This window comes from Thermobia domestica, chromosome 11 (assembly GCF_964235325.1).
Source record: "Thermobia domestica chromosome 11, izTheDome1.hap1.1, whole genome shotgun sequence".
Lineage (NCBI taxonomy): Eukaryota > Metazoa > Arthropoda > Insecta > Zygentoma > Lepismatidae > Thermobia > Thermobia domestica.
Genome location: NC_137464.1, coordinates 252,329,877 through 252,347,553, shown reverse-complemented (window position 1 = coordinate 252,347,553; position 17,677 = coordinate 252,329,877). Strand labels below are relative to the sequence as shown.

The 17,677-nt window shown below is 36.5% G+C and overlaps 1 protein-coding gene across 3 annotated transcripts in view; it reads right to left on the bottom strand.

Annotated features, from left to right (window-relative positions):
- The window catches only part of LOC145664929 (uncharacterized), a 257,404-nt gene that overhangs the window by 84,839 nt on the left and 154,888 nt on the right, over positions 1-17,677 (bottom strand). For all 3 annotated transcript variants that reach the window (XM_081732035.1, XM_081732037.1, XM_081732038.1), the window contains one exon: positions 15,268-15,452. In XM_081732035.1, the coding sequence (XP_081588161.1) occupies positions 15,268-15,452 (185 nt within the window). The remainder of the gene's footprint in view (positions 1-15,267; positions 15,453-17,677) is intronic.

Below are 17,677 nucleotides of genomic sequence, written 5' to 3'. Positions count from 1 at the left end.
TATGATTACCCTATGACTAGGTGGGGACTTCGCTCCCAGAAACCCGCATTTGCTCACGCTACGACCTCCCAACTCTTATTTCAGCCTTCGAAAACTTTAAATATTAAATTTCATCTCTTTCGAGATATGGCAATAGAAAAGAAGCGCATTTTCGTCAGATGCTTGCAACAAAGCTTTAAACTAGATATTTTACATAATTAACTTTTCCTAATGAGTTTGAGATGTTTTACAAGGAAGACAAAGTCTTGTAGTGTTAATTGGTACATAGGTAAAAGTAGGTGATGATTTTCCTAGAAGGTTAAATGACATTAGGATGAGGATGATGACCTTTCTTGCTTTCTGTGGCCCCCAGGGCTACTTTTTATTTTATTCGTATTATTTATAACAATACTCCTTATTAACGTGGTCCTCTAGCGTTCAGGGATATCCTGTGGCCCCTATGGCTTCTTATGTTTTATTCGTATTATTTATAATACTCCCTATTAAAGTCGTCCTGTAGCGTCTAGGAACCCTATGGCTTGAGAAGAGTGCCCCTGTTTTATGGAAGTGTTCTATGAACATGATGTATGGTCCCTGACCCACCCACAAGATTTTTTGGTATTATTTTACTCGAGCACTATGTGTAAACGTATTAAAAAGTTGTTGTTCTGTGGTCTTTTGAGTTCGATTCTAGGTACTGTATCAAAACTTCCGTGTTTAAAATGGCTTGAGAACCATTCTATGGCCCCCAGAAGCTTTGAATTGTTCTCTCGTTATTTACTAGATGAACAATTTTTAATTGTGATGTAATAAAATTAAAATGTAGAATTTATGATGTAGAGAAAGAGAGAATGCTTGGAGAACCCTCCCATTACCCCAAGATATGTGAAAACAGTGATCTGTTAATAGAAGTTGTTGCCGGGAATCGAATACAGGTTAAGGAAGAAAGGAATATTGTTCAAATATTCATTCATTTATTTTTCATTTTTTCATTTGTTCATTTCCATAGCAAATTGTGAACAGTGTATTTTATTATCTCATAATAACAATTCGAACAATCTTATTTGACTTCTATTATTAACAGATTCAGCTATGGTATACTTTATTTCGTTGAAAAAAGGGAGGTTCGCTATAGACTTTCCGTTTCTCTGGATTGTTCGGTTTTAACTGAAGAGTTAGAGGAAAATTGTGTGTGAGTGAATGACCGAAAGGGAGAAAGCGGGTATGGCGTAGGAACCTGTCATCACCCTGTGATGTTGTTAACCATTTAATTTACTCCACCGTCCGTTCGAGGAAAAGTGCGTCAATATGACGTATGAAGCCATTGTGACCCTTTGATGTTGATCACCTTTCATATTTCATTCACAGCGTTAGGAATGAAACTTTCACTCGTACTAAATCCTGTATTGGTAGAAGATGAACATGATTGATTACTTGAAATTACTTGTTCGAAACTAGGTGAAAATGTTTTTGAGAACATTGTACTTGTAACAACAATTACTTTAGAGTAGGGGCCTGCACGGGCCGAATTTTTCGGCCCGAGCCTGATCCAGCACGAATGTACCTAGACATAGCCGACCCGGGGAGAAAGGTTTTGTGTGTTTTCGGCCCGAGCCCGGCTCGGCCCGATATGTTTTTTAAAAATCTTGGCCCAAGCCCGGCCGGGCCCGATTAATTTTAATTTTTTGGCTCGACATCGGCCCGATAATTTTTTTTAAAAAATTAGTTCGAGCTCCAATCTTTTCAAAATTTACTATTAAACTTGACCTAACCCTCAGAAACATTTCTTAACTGTGGTTCAGAACCTCACGCTTAACTCCCGAATGTTACCATGCCTCCTAGAACTTGCCTTTCATCGAGAGAACAAAAACTCGATTTCCTGTAACAAAAATCTAACATAATTGATTTTTAGCATAAAGTGAACATGGCAATATTTTGGCGATAGGTGTAATGCCCCATCAACTTACTTGATGGCATTACAAATATAAAATTTCTTTGTTATTAATGTCTAAATAGTCATTTATTTGTTATTACATTATTATAATTTATTTAATCTCATTCGTAATTATTAAATGTAACATTCAGTTTAGTGGCAAATAAATACTTAAAATTCTGCGCCTGAAAAGCTGACGTTGCATGAAGAAGAAGAACAAATTTGATTGAAAAAAAGTTTGCTAATGAAACTAAGTGTGATTCTTACTAAATGTGGACATTTAATATTTAATATAACAAGAAACAAAATAAATATCTGTAATTAAAATGTAATCCAGGTAAAAGACTAGTAGTAACATTTTACTATCCCTTGAAAGTTATAATTTGGTTGAAGATCAATTGATGCTGAAAATAATGTGATACTGAATAGTTAATTTCGCCCTCTAGAACCAAATTCGATATAACCTGCCGCGTGATATCCAAACTTCAGCAAATTCAATGTGATTAAATTAATTAAAACTTTATACATGAAAATATGTTTATGAGAATTGTTTGCTTCCTACATGCCTAAGCTGTTTGTTCGTATTTGTTTAAACACTTTCATGGTTCTGCACTTACTCTTAAGAGCTAATTACTTTTAACCATAAGCAAGACGGGGGTACTCAGCGTAATAACATAATATAAATAATCACCTGATTCGAGTAACAAAATATCAATTTGTGAAAAAAGATAATTATTAGATTTACGACATTGTGATAGTAAATTAATTTATGATAAATAAAGTAATATAATTGTGAAATGAATAATGTTGAATTCTACGTACGATATGGATAATGAATGGTTAATTAATTAATGTTGATGTTTACAATTTGGTCACTACGAATCCTGGTATGTGTTCTGACTCGTTGAATCTTGCTCCTGATTTTCTATAGTTGCTATTGCATATAATTACATTGTAAATGTTACGTGCTTTTGTTTTGCATGTCCTGTAGCAGGGTTTGCCCAAGTGGGCCCAGCCCGAAAAAACCCACCGGGTTTTTTCGGGTTAGACCCACCTGAAAAAAACCATCTTAAAATCCACCTGGGTTTTTGACTTTTTTGTTAGTGTATTATTGGTACAACTAAGGTGATCACATTGAAAGTTATTTTTATCAGATTTTAAACTTTCTTTGGGCGAATTATATACTTTCATGTTAAGATAGACAACAATATTCAACATAAGACCTTTATAAAGCTCTAAATGCACTGAATAAATAAATACATAAAAACCTCACCTTAGCTTGAGATAATTGTAGAGCAAATTAATGTGCGGATTATGCTTATAGCCTATTTGAAGTAAAGTAAGCGATTTGTATATTTTAGAAAATACTTTCCGTGAATAGTGTGTTCCCTGACTCGGCGCCGCCGAGGGACGTTATCCCTCATACGTTGACGGGTTTAAGGTCATAGGTGCCGGTACTAACAGTAAATATGTAAATACCTTAGTAAAACTATTAGTATTATTTTTTCCTTTGATGGTAACAACAGTATTCAGTAAAATTTGGTTTTCCAACAACAGTTAAGTCATTTTTTGCTAGCCTTCAAATAAGCATTCTGTAGAATCAACACTAGCAATAACGTAAAAATTCCTGTCAAAATTAAGAAGCTTAATGCTCGGAGCTCCGAAGACTACGTAACGCTTACTATTTCAAGTGCTGCATTGAAACTTAAGTATTAATGGAAATTTCGATGTACAGTAAAGCAAGTTGCATTTTCAGGGAAAACCCGTCGTGAAAGAAGTGTTCGGGAAATTCCCGCAGTTGAACCCACAAAGCATCGAAAGTGAATACTTCAACAATAAATCTATTTATTTTACTGGAGGATTTTCATTTCATTTTAGACATTTTGAAACATTTACTTTATAAAATATGAATTACAGGCCTATGTTTGTTAATTGTTTAAAATTAATTTTCGGAAAAGAACGGTCTTGCAACAAGTGCTCGGGTAATTCCCGTAATTGAATGCACAAAGCATCGAAAGACCATTTATTTTACGTTGAAAAATATTTAAGACATTTTGATGAATTATGTCTTTGTTTTAAATTAATATAGCTATTTGGTATTCATATTTGGCGAACGTCACTGAGGCTCCTAGGATGACTCGATCTACATTTGTTAATTTGTCTGCCTTTACCACACAGTGTTCAACTTTCGGTCTTTTAAATTTTCAGGATACAATCCAGAGACACACTAAATTTTCTGTGTAGATTTTGGCAGCATACCAACGTAAAATTACAAAATGGCGCGCTTTTTTTTAAAAAAAAAACCTGATATCCACTGGCGAAAATCCCGGGGGGTGATGGGGACATATCCCCTACAATCTTGGAACTATGCCCCTTAATAATCCGATTGGAAATGTGTCTTTTAGGAAGAAATGTGATGATTTGTGCCCAACTGTCACAAAGGAAAGTGAGATGAAATTGATACCTCCCAGAATAAGCCTCAAATCTGACCGCCTCCCAATGTTGAAGACAACTCTGCTCCCCTACCCATGTTGTCCCGGAGTCCCACACAGGGGACATAAAATACGACGATATTATTATTGCTTTACAACTTTAAAATCAGACTGGCAACATTGAAAACTGTTTACAGGGAATGATCATATTTGCATCATTCTTTGTGAACAGTTTTTAATGTTGCCGGTCGGATTTTAAAGTTATAAAGCAATAATAATGTCCTCATATTTTATGTCCCTTGTGGAGGACGCCGGGACCGACATGGGTAATCCTTCTCAGCATTGTTATTCGCCTTCATAAATATTTTGTACATCGCATATATATATATACCGTCTTACCCTTCCCCCCAATGTTGAAGACAAATTTGCGCCGCTGCTGATATCCACGCTACAAAGCGCAATTTTAGGTCTTTCAACTTGAAATTTTCAAAGTAGAAGCACGAGAGACTAAATTAGCTGTATATATTTTGGTGGCATAAAATTTCAAAATAGCGGGTATCCATGCTGCAAGGTGCAATTTTTGGACTTTTTAAGTTGATATTTTGAGGGTAGATGCACAAGACATTCTAAATTTGCTGTATAGATTTTTTCAGCGATCCAATATAAAATTTCAAAATGGCGGCATTTTTTTCAAAACAGCGGTGAATAGAGAGTTGTTGCAAGTTGTGACAATGACACTCATGAAATGTAAATCATATTTTAACATTTTTACCCCAAAGAGATTGAAATATTTCGAAATAACCCAATTAAACCCGAAAAACCCAATAAAACCCGAAAATACCCGAAAAAACCCACATGGGCCCAGGTGGGTTGGGTTTTTTCAAAAATACCCGGGTTTTTTCAAACCCTGTCCTGTAGCCTATGACTGTAGAACCAGGTTACTACTTACCATGTTTATAGTGAGTGCATGGATTTAACTATTGAACTATATACAAGCAGCTTATACTAAATTTAGGCTCCCTATTGGTAACAATTCAATAAACTCAGATTGAATAAAGGTAATTCATATGGTATATTTGGTGTAATTTGTTATTTAGAAATGATAATATTATCTTGTTGGAAATCTTCATTACTTCTCCGAATATTGATCGAAGCTTAAGCTGATGTTTAACTTCCAAGGAGGGGTCCTGTCGTTCTCACACGAGTCCTGTGATCTTCCGGCTGGGCCAACGAATTCATTAATTCGTTTACAACTAGAACATCAACGCTGTACTATCGTCACAATTCATCTTGGGCAGGTACAGTGTGTTCACAAACCTACATAACATTACCCTTAAAGAAGTGGTGAAGAGGGGAGTGTGTTACACAGGCAAAACTTTCGCACCCCTTTTTGTCATATTTTGGGTTTAGTGAAGGTCAAGGTCAGCTCAATTTACCGCACAATGCCTGGAACCCTCTATAGTGAAAGTGGAGCCGCTAAGCAACACAAACTGTAAATAGCTATTGCATTCTTCGTAACATTTTTCACGGGAACACTTCTTCAGGGTTTGGCTTTATTCCAATTATCGTTTAACGAAAGTCAATAATAAAGAATTGCAATTAATCGGCCCCAGCCCAGCCCGGCCCAAGGAAATAACAGAGTAGGCCCGCCCAAGCCCGGCGCGGCCCGTGCAGATCACTACTTTAGAGGCATTAGCAAATGACAGTATATCATATTAGCAGTCTGTTGTCATCACATTTTAATAGCATTGCATTGCATTGAGTTGTTTAACTGAGTTCAACGTACAAACTGTACATTGACTTTAACTATGAATAACATTTCCAATGTATGAAAACATTTCTGGTATATTCCAGAATACTATGTACACCCAACCACAAAAGTATCTCCCCCCTAAGTGCTGTAATTCCATTACTTGGGTTCCAGGTAATTAGCAGTTGTGAGAACGCCTACACAGATGCAACCCAACTTACACATAAATTTTCTCGACACTAACAGCAGTTGGTAGCCCTGATCCAGGTAAATTGTAAACTAGGGGACTAACGAAACAGTTCTCCATTCCAAGATGAATCTCTATGGTTCGGATCGTGTTTTCCAAAGAACGCCATATATTTATCTTAATATTGTTGTGTATGTAATGCATTATTTGTTTATATACTGTATGTTTAGAGAAATAAAAATACTGACCACGCATGAATAGGTAAATGCTTGAAAGTAGCTGAAAATATCAAATCTAGAACTACTGGAAATAAATTAGTAAATGATGGAATTGGGAGACTTCGAGAAGGTCTCTCAGTGAAGGCAAACATCTTTTTCTTTCTGAAGGAGAGATCTTTCTTGTGACATTGAGTATGTATTGAAATTGAAATTTAAACATTTGAAAAATTTAGAACCTGACCGGGATTTGTACCTGCGTCCGCCGAATAGAAGTTCAATGCGCTAACCATTTACCTACCGTGTCACTTCATCTTCCATCTAAACTATTATGGCAAAGTGTGAAAGCAGAGAACTGCCATTTCAGTGACCCGGGTTCAAATTCCGGCGTGACATTTATTTTTTCTTTATTGACATTTATTGTTTACGTAATTGATATTCTTATTATTATTATGCGTATAATTGTATGAATTTCGATGGCAACTGTCGCCGAATATTAGAAAGTGATTATGGGAGAAGTATGAAATAAAGTAAAAAGATGCGCGTAATTTTATTATAAATTTATATGGCGAACGCATTTTGTCCTATCCCAAATAGTTATCGTCGAATATACACGGTTAAAGGAACACTCAGTTGGTCATTAAAATGACTCAACGATTTATCCGTCTATAAGGAGACGTTGCTTATTTAAGTGTCGCAATAACTTACTTGAGATTTCTTTCTTTAAACCAAGAAAAAAAAAACAACATATAAACGTTCCTCAATAAGGAACATATCACGAAACGTTCTTCAAGTTAAGGCTACGTCATAGTTTTCAGCGATGGTCTCGATTTACATTACAATTCTTCAGGTATGGGCACGAGTCGAGCTAAAACTCGAAGCGAATTAGTCGAGTTTGGAGTCGAATTCCGAGTCGAGTCACTGTTTTGAGGTCGAGTCTCAGTCGAGTTTGATAAATGGCTCGCTCGTTTAGCTCGTTTTAACTCGTTTTGAAATTATTACCTGATTAGACTGGAAAACGAAACTTATGAAAAATCTAAGCAGTAATGTGGAATACTTTGTGTTGCTTATGAGCTGGGACATTGTTCTCTTCTCGTCTTGTCTCGATTAACAGACGACAATGGATTTTTATAACGAGACAGACTCAAATGTCATAAGCACTAACATAAGTATATACTGTATTTCTTACCACCAAGGCTAAGACCTGCACGGTCGAAGATTTGAGCTGAAGCAGCCCAACCCTGGTAGCGATGTTAACCGACTCAGCACGGTTCAACTGAACGAACAGCTCGAGCCGACTCGGTTGAGGTGAGTCGCCTTCTCGGCTCAGTTGAGCAATCGGCTCGAGCCAGCCTGGTTGGGGTAAGCCATCAGTTCGGTTTCGTTCGGATCGGGCCGGCTTGGGTGGGTGAGCTACTGGCTCGGCTTGGTAGGGAATGAGCTGTGAGGCGATCTGTTCAAGCCGTTGAGAACCCTAAACCCGGGTCAAGCAGTTTTGAATAAGTTTGGCCAGCGCCCTCTAATTTGTAACGATTTTTGGTTTGAGCCCGCATGCTTGCTTCTCCGGAACTCAAATCCAGAACCTCGTGATCGATGTCCTTGCCTCCTAGACTTCACGACTACCGAGGTCAGCAGTCAACTAGTGTTCACTGCCTAGATATACCTATCTTTCATGTTTATACATGGTGTTATAATAATAATAATAATAATAATAATAATAATAATAATAATAATAATAATAAATAGAAGTAGTAGTAGTAGCATCATTGATAATAATTATATTGTTTATGCAAGGGCGGATCCAGGGGGGGCGATCGCCAGAAGTCGAGTCGAGTTGGAGGAAATTTTTCGAGTCATGGTCAAAGATATCTGTTTCGAGTCGAGTCGAGTTTGAGTGAAAACTCGCTCGAACTCGCTCCTGCCCATCCCTACAATTCTTCTGTACCTTCTAGTTTCGTAAGAACAATTATTTTCACATTCTTTGAATTATATCAACACGTGTAGAAATAGTGTGTGCTATGATTATCTAACATAACTGCTAGTTTATTTTCTTATCTTTGAGAAATTGTTGGCAAAGTGTGAGAGCAGAGAACTGCCATTACAGTGACCCGGGTTCGAATCCCGGCGTGACATTTAGTATTTTTTCTTTATTGGAAGGTATTGTTAACGTAATTGATATTGTAATTCTGATATTCCTTTATTATTATTATTATTATTATTATTATTATTATTATTATTATTATTATTATTATTATTATTGCAAAGTCGAGACTTGGCTACATATTCTGTATTTTATCATGTTTTGATTGGATTTCACATCTTTTTGTTGAATAATCAACACACTCCATTAAAGGGGATTTGGCGGAGGGAAATATCATCCTATTGCTTTTTATTTCTTCACTTGCATGCTACACGAAGCCTGGATACTACATTTCACTTTTCTGTATCTACGGGAAGTACCCTAAAGGTTTTGGTGATCATAAGAGAGTAAGTGAATAAGTGATGAAATCAATGAACTTTGCACATTAACATCATTTAAAGTATCAGGTTCTCGAAAAAGTCACTACGTATTTCGGTAAAATATGACATGATGATTTTTGGATATACTGGAGTTATTCGGATCATGCAATAGTTATGTCATAAATGGCTAAGGTAATGAGCGTTTTGTCTATTAATATTGCTCTTTGGTTTGTTTTTTTACAGATTTGAAAACACATAGAAGATGGAAGACCAAAAATTGCATGTTCTCCATATTTTATTGTTTTACTTCAGGCAAGGGAAGAACGCGCGAATAGTGTTTGTGCTTGTTACTGTCCTCAATGTTTATGTGCTTTTGTCCCTGTTCTTAAACAGTTGCTGGAAAAACTGTAAAAGTCAGTAAAGGGACATTCCATGTCAAATCAACAAGTCATCAGACTTCACCATCTCATATTTTTGTAAATATATATATATATATATATATATATATATATATATATATATATATATATATATATATATATATATATATATATATATATATATATAGATAGATAGATATATATATATAGATATATATTTATATGCACAGCTTTATTACAGTGGGAGATGAAAAATTCCCAAATATTACCTCTCTCCTCCCCATACAGGGTGTGAAAGTGTCCCCATACAGGGTGTTCAAAAATGTCAAAAGATAGCATTTTCAGTTACACTGATTATTAAATTATCATAAAATGGTTAATATGTGCACTAGAGACGTGGAACAAATACCATTAGAAAGCTTAAAGATTGCTCTACATGTTGTATAATATTGAAAAAACCTGTAAAATAAAAAGTAACAATTGAAAAATTCAAATTAAAATGTGAATTTTGAATTTCGCATAGAAACCCCATGCCGTAAACGTCGCCAACACCTACTGGCCCACTTGCCGGTAAATGTCGATCGTCGCTATAGCGACGCGTCGAAGGATTCCCGCCGGTGTGTCACTGGCGGCAGGGTTTCGTTGAGTCGAAAGAGAGATTTAGATTCGGGGTATTGAAGTTACCACCGCATAGCAGCGAGGACTTCATTTTGGTCCGCGCTTCGATTTGTCGCAGAAAATACCGAAAGGACCAACACGAACTATCGGCAGTCATATGCATGCGGTTATTATATATTATTTTTCCCTGACGAATTGTTCCTAAAGTGACCTACGGGGGTCAAGAATAACCGCTGCATCTACATCATGAAGTGAAAAATCTTGAGATGAGTGCGTATAATTGTATGAACTTGGATGACAACTGTAGCCGATCATTTGAAAGTGAATATGGGAGAACCATGAAATAAAGTAAATAGACGCGCATCATTTTGTTATAAAATTGCATACTGAACGGACTTTATCTTATCTCAAAGTGTTGTCGTCGAACATACTTGGTTAGAGGAGCACTCCGATTAGCCAAATTAAAAATACTTCAAGGATTTATGCATCTACAAGCGACTTTTTCTTCACCACCTTCGTGGCCGAGTCGGTAGGGCACGCGCTTAGTAATCCAAAGGTTTGTGGTTCGCTCCCACCCCGGGACACTTTTTTAAAAAATTTTTCTTAATGTTTTTCAGATTATGCATATATGCGATTTACATTATTTTGGGGGAGTAATTTTGTGGTTAATTTGCGTTTTGTTGTGTCTGTGTCACTGGTGGGCTTTTGGGGTATAATTTTTAAAACGGAAGAGGGGCCACCGCGGATCGTCGCTGCGGGATCGCCAATTTTTGGCGGCATGTCGCTAGTTGCCCATCGGTGGTCCACCGACGCTTACGGCATGAAGTACGGATTAACGTGAATCCGAACTACATGAGCTCCCGCCAGGAATCAAACCCGGCAGTATTTCTTCTTTCTCAACTTGTTTCTCCACTAACATCGATCGTTTTCGATAAGTTTTACAAACTAACCCACTAGCTATTTAGCATATGTAGAAAGTGCAACCCTCCCCATAAAGGAGAATGTTAAAATATGCTAGGAAACGTTCTGTTCATTTTCAATAAAGAGTTAATATACTGAATTTCAGCTCCGTAAGTTTAACGGCTTGTAAGATACTAATTATTTTTTTCGCAAATATTCGGATCCCCAGTATCTTTTAGGATATTATTATAATGAGTGCAATATGATAACATCACAGTTTGGATTAAGGCCTAACTATATACCTAAAGCCATTTTATTTGACTGCAATTTGGCCGTGATGATTAAGCACACATAGTTACATTCAGTTTTTTATATAATGATTTATATACTACAGTGATTCAAAAATGTATCGTTTCCAGTAGTTAGCTCCTCTAAAACTCACAGGCTATCTCGAAAGCCAAGTAGTATTTTATGTCATATAATTACAATTACAAATATCAATATCCAAAAATGCCTCAAGTTCTTTTTTCAGTTAGAGATAGTCAACTCAGGTAAGTAAACAGAAATATGAAAAAGGGAAATGGAGGCCTTGAAAGTTAAACGTAGACAAATTTACCAGTGTTCAGAAGCATATTTCCGTTTCTTGGCACGTAGCAGTGGCGGTCTTCGTGGCCGAAAGTACTAGCGTAATGGGCTAGTAATTACTATTGCTTTTGGTGTGTTCAAACCCGGGCCAGGAAAGATTTTTATTTTTATATTTTATTTTTAAAATTTGAACACTTTTTTCATTAAAATAAGATGAAAATAATACTCAAAAATGATTACGTTACGTGTGCAATTTTGCTATTCGAATCCATAGCATACGTAGTAGTAGTAGTAGGAGGAGGAGGAGCAGGTTAGAAGCGCCCCAGGGTTCGTTTTTTCCCACCTTGACTGCCATGATGTAAATTTAACCTCAACTGCTTCTTGAATTTTCATGAATTCCAACAAGGTGACAGTGATCTTTTATTACTACTGTAATACACAATACAAACACCAGAGGGTTTGGACATTCGCAAGCTACAACCAATGAGGAACGTGTTTTTAGTTTACATGGCTAGGGTCGAGACTGAAAAAAATATGCTGTCTACAATGCAGTGAGCAGTGTTTCCGTGGAAAAAAAATGAAGTCTTTAAGTTTTACGTCCCACGGTCATCCCGGTTAGGGTAAAGGAGACGATGATGATGAGGGATGAGTGAAATGGTGGAATGACTCTCAGATAGTAATACTTTTCCCTCCAAGTGGAGGAATATCCTGGCATGTTATGTTTTCGGGCATGTATTTGCTGTCATGTTGGTCGTCCAACTATCAGACACAGTGAAACTATGCTGCTACTTGAAAAAGATATCATTTCTTATATATCCAACCTCCAGGTTCTAAAGTTTCTGACTGTACATGGGTTCTTCTCGTAGTACTCCCGTTTCTTCTCACGTTCTCATACTACCATTTGTTCAAAGACTTAACTAATCACTACGTAGGTGAACCTTGGATTAATTCTTGATATGTAATTTAACATTGCATAACAAACAATCCAAGTCTTGAACCAAAAAAAGTACAAACAACCATGGAAAAAACAAAAATAAATCTATGATTTGTTAAGTATCAAAATATACGAATAATCTATAAGGTAAATTTCAAAATTTATATATCCTTTATTAAGGACAGGGTAGGTCATTCAGCCATCATCAATTAAGATTTTCTCTAGAAAAATGCAGAGATGTTGTTATACAAAATATAAAAATGGCAAGGACAGGACTCTCTGGAATATTGCAAAGTTGCAGTTTATTAAAGTTTTAGTGCATAATTGAGGGAATGCATTTACATGTGCAAATGTGTCTACATCCAGTAACAATCAATTAAGAGACAACATATTCTGATAAAAGCATTTACATATTCAGTTAAATTTTGAAGATTACAGGTACATAGTATTCTGGAATATTCCAGACATGTTCTCATACATTGGGATTGTTATTCACAGTTAAACTGAAAGTACAGTTCGTACGTTGAACTCAGATAAACATCGGGGGCGCGGTGGCACAGTGGTAGACCGTTCACCTCCGATGCTTGGGGTCCCTGGTTCGATCCTAGCTCGCGCCGTGTGGATTTTGTCGTGGACAAACACCGTGCTCGTGTTGTTTGGGGTTCTCCCGATTCCTCCCACTTTCTTCATTCCACCATTTCACTCATCTCTCATCATCATCATCTCCCTAACCTAACCGGCATGATGTGGGACGTAAAACATATTTCATTTCATTTCAGTTAAACGTCTCAATGCAATGCAATACTATTAAAATGTGATGACCACAAAGGTTGCTAATGCGATATACTGTCATTTGCTAATGCCTCTAAAGTAATTGTTCTTACAAGTACAATGTTCTAAAAAAATTTCACCTAGTTTTCAACAGGCAATTTCAAGTCTATCTGATGGTTAGGTCAAGTTTAATAGTAAATTTTGAGAAAGATTGCGGCTCGAACTAATTTTTTAAAAGAAATTATCGGCTCGCGGTCGGGCCAAGAACATTTAAAACTTATCGGGCCCGGCACGGGCTTGGCTTATCGGGCGGGGCTCGGGCCGAAAACCTACAAAAACTTTTCGACCCGGGTTGGCCGTGCCTAGGTACATTCGTGCTGGATCGGGCTTGGGCCGAAAGTGCAGTTTTCTACCCTAAAGTAATTGTTCTTACAAGTACAATGTTCTCAGAAACATTTTCACCTAGTTTTCAACAAGCAATTTCAAGTAATCAATCATGTTCATCTTCTACCAATACAGGATTTAGTACGAGTGAAAGTTTCATTCCTAACGCTGTGAATGAAATATGAAAGGTGATCAACATCAAAGGGTCACAATGGCTTCATACATCATACTGACGCACTTTTCGTCTAACGGACGGTGGAGTAAATTAAATGGTCAACATCACAGGATGATGACAGGTTCCCTACGTCATAACCGCTTTCTCCTTTTTGGTCATTCACTTGCGCACAGTTTTCCTCTAACTCTTCAGTTAGACCCGAACAATCTAGCGAAACGGAAGGTCTATACCGAAGCTCCCTTTTTTCAACGAAGTAAAGTATACCAAAGCTGAATCTATTAATAATAGAAGTCAAATAAGATTGTTCGAATTATTATTATGATATATTAAAAGACACTGTTCAGAATTTGCTATGGAAATGAACAAATGAAAAAAAAACAAATAAATATGAATAAATATTTCAACCATATTCCTTTCTTCCTTAACCTGTATTCGATTCCCGGCAACAACTTCTATTAATAGATTTCTGTTTTCTTATAGGGGTCCTAGGAGGGTTCTCCAAGCATTCTCTCTCCCTCTACATAATAAGTTCCACATTTTAATTTTATTACATCACAATTAAAAATTGTTCATCTAGTAAATAACGAGAGAACAATTAAATGCTTGTGGTGCCACATAATGCTTTTCAGGCCATTTTAACAAGCAAGTTTTGATACAGTCCTAGAATCGAACTCAAAACACCACGGAACAACTCCTTTTTAATACGTTTACACATAGTGCTCGAGTAAAATAAAAAAAAATCTTGTGGGTTGGTCGAGGACCATAATTCATGTTCATAGAACACTTTTATAAAACAGACACACTCTTCTCAAGTTATGGGGTCCACAGGAGTTTCCTGGACGCTACAGCACAACTTTAATAAGGAGTATTATTATAAATAATACGAATAAAATATAAAAAGCCATGGGGGCCACAGGATGTCCCTGTTGTGTACAGCGAGATGAAGTAGAATGAGTAATAACACGTTAGAATGGGTTGGGATAGCAGAGGATGGAATTCAATGAATTTGACTTCTGTTGCAACTACCCTTTGGGTGTTTAAGCTATAGAACGCCTATCAGAAGAGAGCTTTGTGACGCAATCAGAACATGTTCAAAAGAGGTTTGAAGGCGCACCCTGAGCAAATAGCTATCGGAAGAATCTGGTAACAGATACATAACAACAGGCTGATGGATGCTGTCTAATGCACGATACATATAATAATGTTTTGATTTTAACGTCCCTTTCAGCATCGACTCTGTATGAAATGGGACCTACTGATAAACGTGGTATCCGAACAACATGAGCTCCCGACGGAAATCGAACGGATCTCCACTCCGAAGAATAATAATAATAAATAATCTGCAGATTACATTGGAAGTCACAACACTTTTCACGGGAGTTTAGTCATGTTGGTGAAGTTCTTTTGCGCGCTCTGTGGAGAAATTGTGCTTTTCGTGGTGGACCTGCCATAGAGTTTGTTAAGACCTAGTTACGTTCCTTCATTTCTCCTTTTAGCTTACTACTACTTCTAATTATTGAAAAAGGACATTAAAATCTCCATACTATTCTTTATCAGATATTACCTCCAAAGGAAATACTGCTCTATTCCCAAGCTGACAGCTAGAAGTAAGGCCATAAATGCAGCACCCAGAAGCTTGCCTCTTCCTTTTTTAAAGGCCTCCGGAGGGTCTAGTTTGCTTCTCTCGTTGAATATCATTATTACTGCAAAGACTACCCACGTTATAAGGATTCCTTCCATAAACCACAACTAGACAAACAAATAAAAGTAAATTTGCACTTAGTGTTGGCCAAAGTTCTCGTATCATATCGATTCTTGTCTCGAAAATGAGACGGATAGAGTGTTTTCAAATTCTAGACTAGACGAGAAAGTTCTTGAGCAACGTTGGCAATACTAGTTCACTCAAGACTTACATTTCAAAAGTGCTACATTATTCATTTAAAAAAATCTATACATTGATAAAGTCATTGTACGGACACGATCAAGACAACTTTTACAGACGCAAATAAGTACACAATATACTCCACTAATAAATTTGGTCTAAATGTTGTTATATATATCTCACCTTTCGCTTACATTTCGTGACGCAGAAGGATTCTGATAAACTAGATGAAATTGCGAAAAAAATAAAATAAAGATTATTTACAAAACGAGACGAGAGAGAAACGATACAAGACGAGAGACAATTGTTTGACAAATCGAGAGAGGAGAGTTCGATAAAAAAAAAATTACGAGACTAGACAGGAAAATCCTTATTTCTTGTCTCGTTATTAAAACTGCACAAACTTGGACAGCAATATGTTTGGAAGTAAGCTGGATATCGAAAAGTAGTTGTCGTTAATAATAATAATAATAATAATAATAATAATAATGAACTCCAATTGAAGCCTTCGGACAAACATCGGAATAAACATTTTCGATAAAACTGTGATTTTGATTGTAACTCGAAGTTTTTGTGTACTTTCCTCTTTAGTAGTATCATTGATACCAGTCCTAGCGCACCCCCTACCTCCATATTTTTGCCTAAAACGGAAAAATAGCACAAAATATTTACATAATTGCAACTCCAAAGTAGATTGGGTAATGTCTCTGCGCATTGGCTTTTATCACATTTAAAATTATAAAAACTTACATCTAAAAATCTTACAATAGGATCCTACACAAAATATATTTACAGAATCTTAATCTCCAGTTTCTAAGCTTGCATTTGACACTTGAATAATTAACATCGGTTAAAAATTAACTTAAAAAATTCAATGAGAAGGAATGTATAATAAATATAGCATTTGCTGGAACAGATGATCTATCAGTGATTCATTTGAACGACTCCAGTACCAGTGCTAGAATGCGCTAACACGAGATCATAACAAATAGGTTAAATAAATGTTAAAAAAATCAGAGTTTATTTCAGCAAAACTGCCGTCGCAGAAATCCTAGGATCCACCTGAGAGGTCAGCGCTGATGTTTGTTGTTGTTTCCCCCCAGATGGATCCTAGGATTTTTTGTTCAATTTCTACGTACCTTCCTTTGAGGTCTGTAAGTGAATTTGTGGCTTTCCACCCAGCCTCGGTATAGTCACCTATCTGAATACGAGTCACAACATTCACCCACACAGTTCACAATCTTGTTGTCCTCAATCCTACCCCTGGCGCCAGGTTTCCCCTTTCCGTCTCCTAATTTGTTGGTTCCAAGCATCAGAGACGCCCAGCCACATCCCACACATGAGTCAGAGGTGGGGACACTGTAGCCATCTGAGTTGGTACACAACCCTTATCTCAATTCACTTTACAGTTCCTTGAGAAATTACAAATTTATACTCCGGCCGCAGATAAAAATTCGAAAGTCCTCGGCAAGGATTTGCACCTACGTTGTCAGTATCAAATCACAAGCTTTATGGAACCGCGCGCTAACCAACTGAGCTACTGGCTAACGCTGTATATAGGAAAGAAAATTCACTTTCTTATTTACACAAGAAGAAACTGATGCATACAGACAGCCATCTCTTAGAGAAGCGTATAACTATTTGAAGAGTTTGGCAACAGCAAGAGCAAAGTGATAAACTAAATGATATGCAACGCTATTTATAAAGTAAGTGGATGACTGCTTGAATATGTTCACCTAGCCGTCATATTCAGCTTAAGCATCAATGCTCAAAAAAGAAAAAATGTCAGTGTTGCCAACCCACTTATCAAATATAGTGTTTACCCCAAATATTTTTGAAAGGGTAGTTTTACCCCTCCATAGTTACAATATGCTAACTCATCAAATAAAAAAGAGCAAATTTCAGAAAAAAAATGAGTTTGCAACACTGCAAAAAATAAAAATTCAGATATTTGAAAAAGAAAAAATACTAGCATAATCTACATAAAATTCTAAGACTTTTTTTAAAAAATGACATTTTCCCGAAAACTCAAAAATAAACCCGTAAAAAATTCCCGAAATTTTAATTTGTTATAACTTTGTCAAGTATTAAC